General features: G+C 41.6%; 1 protein-coding gene across 1 annotated transcript in view; it reads left to right on the top strand.

Moving 5' to 3' along the window:
• Positions 1 to 271: 271 nt before the first annotated feature.
• Positions 272 to 9,222, top strand: part of ALPK2 (alpha kinase 2) — a 34,079-nt gene continuing 25,128 nt past the window's right edge. Inside the window, exons 1-4 of the mRNA XM_054986925.1 lie at positions 272 to 1,864; positions 3,456 to 3,603; positions 5,192 to 5,319; positions 5,404 to 5,439. Coding sequence (XP_054842900.1) covers positions 460 to 1,864; positions 3,456 to 3,603; positions 5,192 to 5,319; positions 5,404 to 5,439 — 1,717 coding nt within the window. The 5' untranslated portion in view covers positions 272 to 459. The remainder of the gene's footprint in view (positions 1,865 to 3,455; positions 3,604 to 5,191; positions 5,320 to 5,403; positions 5,440 to 9,222) is intronic.

The following is a 9,222-nucleotide window of genomic DNA, read 5'->3' as shown; positions in this document are numbered from 1 at the left end:
GAGAAGCCATCTGTTCGTTTCTTAAGCGGCAGTCTCTTCAATGTAGAAATATACCTGGACGATAACCAAAGCCAAACACAGTCAGACAATAACGGGCCTATTCAAATGCCTCCCTCTCAGGAAGGGAAGATTACGGTGGGTAATGCTTTTTCGTCTCTCGCTGCAGAATCCCCACTCAGATTTACAGAAGCTCAAAACAATATTTTAGCATGTGGCCAAGAAATGTTAGGGGAGGTACCTGCTTATGACCTTGGCCCGTTACCTTATACCAAACAAGATGCTCATTGTACAGATGGTGCCACTGAAAAGCAGCCTCATGCTAAAAACCTTCAGGAGAAAGAAACCAAATTAGATGTGACTGCACAAAATGACAGTAATTGTGGCATTTATCATGTTTTGACAGGTAATAATAGTAAAGATTTTCAAGTTATACCTGACGCAGGGAATTATAGCTATCACATGCAAAAACATAATTTAGTTCTAGCCGTTACCTCTATAGCAGATTGGGATGAGCCAGATGATACTGACATAAAGGAGCCATACAAAAGTACTTTAGGGGACATCATAAGCCAAGAAAAAAGGAAGTGTAGAGCAATGGCGGAAGAAACTGCCCCACAGTCAGAAAATGTCATGGAGATCCTACCATCCGATTCTCAACAAAGAATACCAGGGAAGAAATCTAGCATTGTTGATGATCTTTGTGCAATTGAGAAAGGAATGGGAATGGATATTACAAGCTGTACACCTGATTTTGGAAATGCAGTAGCTACTATAAATGAGCATGGAAGTCCAGGTAATGACAGTCAGGGTGCTAGCAAAATGGTAGGCATTGTTTGTTCTCAAGAGAGGAATCAAGAAGATGTCAACAAAGAGTGTAGCATGAAATGCTCGGGGGCAGAATTCTCTAGGGCTAGAAATCGAATGCCTACTGATTCCGTGCAGACTAAAGTTGAGAAGGACATGGGTGAACAAGCACCTGAACTGAGGCAGGATCAGTACCAAAGGGTGGAAGAAAAAAAGAAGATCCACATTGTCCAATATGAGAGAGACACAGGACAAACAGAAATATCTGTTTCTCATGACTTTGAGGAAGCTGAAGTGGAGCCTTACATGCGAGCTCTAGTGGATCCTGAAGAACAGATACATTCTTGGCTTCATAGCACTGATCTACAACAGAAAGAGCACCAAAAAATGAAAGGAGAGCACCAGATCCAAATCACCCCTTGTGAAAGGGATACCAGGAAATGTCAAAAGTTCCTTGAGTGTGACCTAGAGGAAGTGGAAGTTGAGCCTTATATGAGGGTGCTCATGATGAATACAGAAGAAATTCATTCTTGGCATGAAAGCATAGACTATGTGTACCCTTACAGTGAACAAACTGGGTCGTCTACAGGAGAATGTGTAGGGACATCTACAAGCCACAAGCATGCTGGAACATTCACAACTGATGAGAGTAAAAATCTAAATACATCAGGGGACATGATAGAGGCCTCAGTCAATATCATGCCTTCTGAGAACAGATCTTATTCTCAGGACAAGCTCCCACAGGGCAGACATCTGCCACACCCTTTAGCAGAAACTCCAGAAGCTCCATGTGCACTAAAAGAAGAGAGGGCAACATTGCAAGAGACATCCAAACTCTGCAAGGCAACCTCGGCTCACAGTAGTCTCGAGGAAGTGAAACATAAGCAAGAAACTATAAAGAAGATGATATCAAAGGTGCAAATCAAGAAGCCGCGTCTTGAAGCAAAAGAAAATGCTTGCAACAGCACCAGTGGTCTTAAAAGAGTCTCGAAAGTGGAGCTAAGTCAGAAAGAAGATAAGAGAGAACAATGGAAACTGCCTTCAAAAAAGGACAGCAAAGGTATGCTCAGAAAATGATATTCTAACAATACATTGTCCAGGGATGGGGAATTCCTCGGATTTGCCAGATCCAAAGAAGAAGAGGGTTAGAGCATCACACTGGAAGCCTGTCCCTTGAAAGAAATGCTAGTCCAGGTTGCTAACTCTGGCTTTGGAAACTACTACAGATTTGGGCGTGGTGTCTAGGGAGGGCAAAGTTTTGGGAAGAGAGGGAGCTCAGTGGGTATGTGATCTTTATGGCATACTATACGATCTGCCCTCCCAAGCTACTGTTTCCTCCAGGGCAACTGACCTATGTAGTCTATAGAACCCAGGACTTGCAACCCAGGCTTGCAACCCAGGCTTGCAACCTTAGCTCTGGTGGTTTGCTGCAGCTTGGGGGGACTTTAGGAGGGGGGGGGGCAGAGTCTTGCCCCCTGACAGGCTGGAGGAGGAGGAATAAGGTATTGGAAATCTCTCCCCCTTCTGATTCTGAGGCCATTGGGTAACAGGTGCAGAAACATCTGGAAGTAGGTCTCCGGAGGAACGGGGTCCCAATCTACCTTGAATACATTAACACACCTTTAGCAGAATCCCTCCCAGACAGGCAGAAGTCTTTGATGGTCTTCCTCCTAATGACTGAACCTGAAATCTTCTTTATGCAGAGCATGAACCATAAACTTGAGTTATGGACCCTTCCCAATTCAATATTTGTTTGATGAAAAATAAATGCTTCCATTACATCCTTGGTTTTGCCCAAAAGCTGCCTTGACAAATTAACTACTGTAGTCATGGCTTTTGTTACCTTCTTTTTCTCAGATGATATGTCATAACTATCACTTCCTTTGACCATGTGAATTGGTGCATTATTTTTATTAAAGAAACAAATACTTTGGCTTGAAAGTAAATGAAACCACATTGAGCCCTCTGTGGATTTATATTGAAGGACTCTGCTTAACTTGTCAGCAGATAGAAAAGCTTCATTTGATCCAGGGAGAATGAGAATTTGGCCCAAGAATAGGTGTGCTTAGTCCTAGATCCCATGGCCAGTGCCATAATTCACCCCTAGAACATATAAATGAATATCAGTACAAAAAATATTCTTAAAAGAGATTGCGAGTCTTTTCACATGGAAGTTTTCCTCAGGTTTGGGTGTCGAGCTGCAGCATTCCTCACATCTTCATTCTGATCTGTTTGTTTGATCTGATTTAAGAAATAATAGAGAAAGGATGAAGAAACCATTAAAAGACAACAAATGGCAAACAAGGACACGAGGAGGCTTGGAGAAAAACCACTGCAAGTTGGCACCCAAACCAGGAGAAAACCTCTGTGTGAAAAGAAGTTTCACCCATCCCTTCTTTACTCTAAGAAAAGTGAAAAGTTGGCTTATTTTTAATCAACAGAATTAACACCACCACCAAAACCTGAACAGCCCACATGTTTCATAGTGATGTAAAGAATGTTCATCAGTAATCATTTCCAAATTTTAGATTTATTGATCAGCCTGCAGGAGCAACGTCTTTAAAAATATAATCTCTAAATTAGTCTCATGGTTCTGTTGTGCATTTTGCTTATCTTACTAAATTGAGGAGGGTTTTTTTTATTATTTCAAGCCCCCAAATTGCTGAAGAAAATCCAAGCAGAATTATTCCCTGATTTCTCTGGAAATATCAAATTATGCTGTCAGTTTGTTGAAATTCATGAAGATGCCACTATTACATGGATGAAAGACTCTCAGCTTCTTGCTCGAGTGCACAGAAGGTAAGTAGAATAAATGCAAGAAGCGTTGCTTGTTTGTTTGTTTGTTTCCATTTATAGCCTAGCACCAACCATCCCTTGATGCCTGGGAGATAAGGAAAGCAGACTAAAAGAGAGACAATGTGCTTTGCAATACTTTTTTAAAGGGAGGGGAGTTCATATATTCTTGATCATTTTTAAAAATGGAGGCAGATTTTAAGTATTCTGTGACCAAATTTCTATGAATGATGCCTTAAGACTGCAGCCAAACAACAATAATAACATTCAATTTATATACCGCTCTTCAACACCCACTCAGAGCAGTTTACAAAGTGTGTTATTATCTTCATGACAATCACCCTGTAAGGAGGGTGTGGCCGAGAAAGCTCTGAGAGAGCTGTGACTGACTCAAGGTCATCCAGCTGGCATCAAGCGGAGGAGTGGGAATCAAACCTGGTTCTCCAGATTAGAGTCCTGCCACTCTTAACCACCATACCAAAAATATTCTTAGAAGATGGGTGCCTTCAATTACCCTCAAATTTATGGAGAACTTGTAAATTCAGCTGCTCCTTGCAAACACCTTGGTCCACCACTTCCCCTATGCATATCAGGGCTGTATGGTAGACAACAACAGAGAAAGAGTACCAGGAAAACATAACACATGAACCTGCAGTGCAAAAATGTTATTTGGGTAAATATTTACATTTAAATATACATTTATGTTTTTAAAAGATATTCTTTTCAGAGGGCATCTGTACAATACAAAAGCTAATATTCTTTTAGCAGAGCACCTGTACAAAACAAAAACCAACAAATTTACAAATGGAAAAAAATAATTTTAAAATATGGTTTTGGCACTAAATGAGGTTAGTTTTGAAGCTGGCTTTGGGAAGCCAATTTTTTTTTTGTTTTAATATTTTTAAGTCCCAGAAGTGGACTTTTGTATCAAAATATGTTATCAGCATCCTGAAATTCTTCCAACTTGTTGGAAGACAGCTTGAATGTAATCTGAGACATGGCAGAATGAGCTAATCCCTGCACATTTGGTGCTCTTTTCAATAAACAGTAATTCAGCTGATGCTGGGTTTAGGGTAGTTTACTAGATCATTAGTTCATTTTCTGATGAAAATAAAACAATACAAATGAAAGAGCCTTAAGCAGAACCACTGAACAACAAATAAAAGAAGTAGACATGTAAGAGAAGAAAGATTATGTCTTTGTCACGAACCCTCTGCAGACTTTCCATTCCATTTACACGAACTGGGAGCCTACTAGACACAGGACTGCGCAGGTGCCCACAATGCACTCCAGTACACGCAGTCACCATTTCATGTGAATCAGGCAATACATGGGTTTTCCCATGTGTGTTCAGTTTCCAGTCACTTGAATCAGAATCAGGAAAATAAGTGTAAATCAGGTTCCATTTGTGGTTTGCACGAATAGAACCTGAATGAGCATGGAAAATTCATGCAAGGCCTGATTCACATGAGAAAGCAGCTCTGCCGCTGGCAGCCTCCTAGTTCACATGAGCAGAATGGTTCATGTAACATCTGCAGGGGCTACGTGTTCTTTCCAACACTGCATAAGAATCAAACCTAAATTTCTCCTCTAGGGCAGGAGATGAGTTTCCTGTATCCTTGGCAATAGTTCAAGCTGGTAAGAAAGATCAAGGACTGTATTGCTGCTGCTTGAAGAATACGTATGGAAAGGCCACTACGGATTTCAAACTGACCTCAGAAGGTAATGTCTCTTCATTGCAAGAGCTATTGTAGATGCTTTGTTGTAGATGGAATCATTACCATATTGCTTTCCATCTCTTTGCAGTCTTGGAACATCTTTCAAGTTTTCAAGATGTTGAAGGTAAGACTGTATAGTATTCCACCAACCCCCATTTGTATCACTTCATGTATGGTGAATTGTGTAAAGTCAGGATCACACCTCTGTGTTTCTTTTATTATTTATTTAGGCAATTTATATGCTGCCTTTCCAGAGACCAGCTTGAAGGAAGCTCACAACTAAAACAATACAACAAAACCAAAGAAGCCATTAAAAACACACCATTAACAGTTAAACAAGCCACCCCACCCCCACCCCCGGTCCTCCGGCTTAGAAGCAGACCTTAAAACACCTTTAAAAAGAGATCGAATCTCTCAGTTTAAAGCCTGGGTTAAAACAATGTTTTGATCTGAAGAAGGCAGGCACCAGGAGAACTTCAAGGGAGAGAGCATTTCAGAGATAGGGCACCACACACTGAAAAACCCTCTTGTTTGGCCATCACCACCTGACTTCTGCAGGCAGGGGCATACATGTCCACAGCTTTTATTAATTTTTAAGGGCCCCCCCCCAGGATTTACATCTGGACATTTTGTGTTACCGAAACACATAAAGTGGTACGAAAGAAGAAATGGGATATTTGAATATGTTCAGTTTGTCTTCCTGTTACTTCTGAATAACCTTATTCCAAGGGAGCTTCCAAACTGCAGAGAACAGATCACCCATCCGTGTTCCTCAACAGATCCTCTTTTGGCTCCATTCTTCATACCCCTGATTTCCCATAGGAAAACCTTATGACTCTTGGATGCAGCAGGTCTAAATTTCATGTCCACTGAAGGGGGCCCTATAAAGGACTCAGATGAAAAGAAAAGAAGCATAACCAAAGCCTGTTTTGAGGCATGTGCTCCCAACACTCAGATATGTGGTCTTTGTCAAGTCTTGTATCATAACATGACCCAGAAAGAATTCAGATGCCAGATACGTTTTCCCCCATGCATGTTGTCCTGGCTTTAATCATGCCAACATATGTGATTATGTTTGATGTTTGATGTTATGAGCGATAGGATTCTAATCTGGAGAACCGGGTTTGATTCCCCATTCTTCCCTTGAAGCCAGCTGGGTGATCTTGGGTCAGTCACAGCTTCTAAGGAGCTCTCTCAGTCCCACCCCCTCACAGGGTGATTGTTGTGGGGATAATGATAACATACTTTGTAAACTGCTCTGAGTGGGTGTTAAGTTGTCCTGAAGGGCAGTATATAAATCAAATGTTGTTGTTAAACACAGATAATGTTTTGCCAGAAAGCTTTTATCCTTGACAGCTGTATAGTCATCCATAGTCATCTCTAGTTCACCCACTTGACTGGGTGGTCTGATTTGTTTGAATTCATGAAGAAGCAGGATTAATCACTCCATTCCCTTTAAAACAGGCGCATGGCTTTTCATTTATACACCAAGAACACCTTTTTATTTGCCTTTGCTAATGTGACTTGATGCTTGGGCAGAATTTTGAAAGAGTCCCTTCGATGGCCTGAGACGTAATGCTGAAATAGTGCGAGACTCTGGTAACAATGAAGAAAATGCATTTGTCATAGAAAGACAGGCATTTGAAACATAACAGCCCCAAGGCAGAAATTAAGGATTTTCACTTATGCTGTGGATATAATAAATTTGAGATTTTTTGGAAAGAATTGTGAAATAGTTATGTGCAAAACATGGCAGGGCCAAGCTGCTCAATGAATTTGTTAGAATATACAATGGACATGGTTAATCAGGAAGGTAGGTACGGACGGCAAGAAGTTGTGGAGGAAGAAAAATCTCATTGCTAGTCCCCCCCCCCACTAGCAGCACTGTTTCCTTTCCCCTGCCAATGGCTCTGCTTCTCACCAAGCTTTGGTTTGACTCTGCTATTGGCTCCAGTTCCCCCCACTTACCTTTAACTGGGAGGGGTAATCCCCAAATCATAAGGTGATTTGCCTCATTCGGCATATTTTCCTGTCTGCAGGGGACAGCCGAGGACCTATTAAATACAGAGATTAATAGGGGATTTGTTTATCATTGCCAAAACTGACTTGGCATTTAAGGTCACTTCCACACAAGTATTTTCTTCCATATTGTGTCTTAAAGTGCAGCAGTCCAGTCCAGAGCTTCCGTCTGGAACTGTGGACCATTCATGTACCTTCTGGCTTTTCTCCCCACGGTCCTGTAATATTTCCTAAACCTGCTTTGCTATAATGTTTTGGGAAATATTGCAGTCAAAGCAGGGTTGATGCTTTGTGGACAGGAAAGTGCAGATTTTCCCCAGTCCCACCACCATTGGCAACATTTCCCATTGGGCAGGGGATTGGACTAGATGGTCTGTAAGGCCCCCTTCCAAGTCAATGATTCTCTGATTCCATATCCCAGTCCCCCAAAGCTACCATTTCCCCATGTCCCTGAAGTGCTTTTTTCCTTAACTGGTAATTGACATATTGCTATAGCACTATAGTGAAACCTTGTGGAAACCACGATACTGCTATATACTGAATGTGACCATCTGTCCATCAAGGTCAGTGTTGTCTGATTAGACTGGCTGTAACTCTCCAGGTTCTCAGGCAGAGGTCTTTCACATCACCTGTTACCCCAGTCCTTTTACCTGGAGATGCTGGGGATTGAACCTGGGACCTTCTGCATGCCAAGTAGATGTTTTTCCACCGAACCACAGACCCTTCTCCTTCCACAGCTACAACCCTCTGGTGGCATGGAGGGAATGGCAGCCATAAGAGACCGCAGTAGGGAAACTCACCATATGATATTCTGTTGCCTCTGAATGTCTTTGGAGCAGCAATGAGAGCCCTCTTGCCCTGTGGAAGTAGCCAAAATGGATAGCACTGAAAATTAGATCAGGAAAGTGTGGAATGCAGCTGTCCTAAGTACAGTTACTCGGGAGTAATCTCTATTGAACGCAGTGAGATTTATTTCTCAGTAAATGCATAGGATTGGGCTGCTAGTTAGATATAGAGGTGCAAAAGAAAGGAAAATGTATTTAATTTCTAGTGCTTTCAAATTATTAGAACAATAGATATTGACAAACTGTTTCTGTTAATGGATTAAGGGGTGACTCAGTTCAGGTTTGTAACTACGGTAAGATTTGCTTGTGTTTGTTCTAATGTAACGATGCAGCATAAAATAAATAGGGAAAAGTGGACAAGTGGCATTAAAGAAGGAAAGATAATGAGGGCTTCATGCCTCAAAACCAGCATTTCAAATAATAATCCTTGCATTCAGTTTTGTGTAATGTATTGTTGAAGGCTTTCACGGCCGGAGAACGATGGTTGTTGTGGATTTTCCAGGCTGTATAGCCGTGGTCATGGCATTGTAGTTCCTGACGTTTCGCCAGCAGCTGTGACTGGCATTTTCAGAGGTGTAGCACCAAAAGACAGAGATCTCTCAGTGTCACAGTGTGGAAAAGGTCTTTTCCACACTGTGACACTGATCTTTTCCACACTGTGACACTGAGAGATCTCTGTCTTTTGGTGCTACACCTCTGAAGATGCCAGCCACAGCTGCTGGCGAAACGTCAGGAACTACAATGCCATGACCACGGCTATACAGCTCGGAAAATCCACAACAACCATGTTTTGTGTAATATTTATTTCACCATCATTAGTTATTGTCTTTAATGACAAAATCCCGACAGATTTGCTGCTGAGTTCCTCTGAGGTTGTTAAAACCCCCAGCATGCTTTCAAGCAAATTGCATGCCCAGTTTTCCCATCATTTAGTTATTCAGTGATGCTAGTATTTGGTGTGCTTAGCTGAACAATTGTCTGAATATCAGAATTATCATTATCTTACTCTGTTTATGGGAGGTGCTGGAATAGGATAGCTACTC

Source organism: Eublepharis macularius, chromosome 8 (assembly GCF_028583425.1).
Source record: "Eublepharis macularius isolate TG4126 chromosome 8, MPM_Emac_v1.0, whole genome shotgun sequence".
Taxonomy (NCBI): Eukaryota; Metazoa; Chordata; class Lepidosauria; order Squamata; family Eublepharidae; genus Eublepharis; species Eublepharis macularius.
The sequence above is the reverse complement of the archived record's forward strand: the minus strand, read 5'-3'. Positions and strand labels throughout refer to the sequence as shown.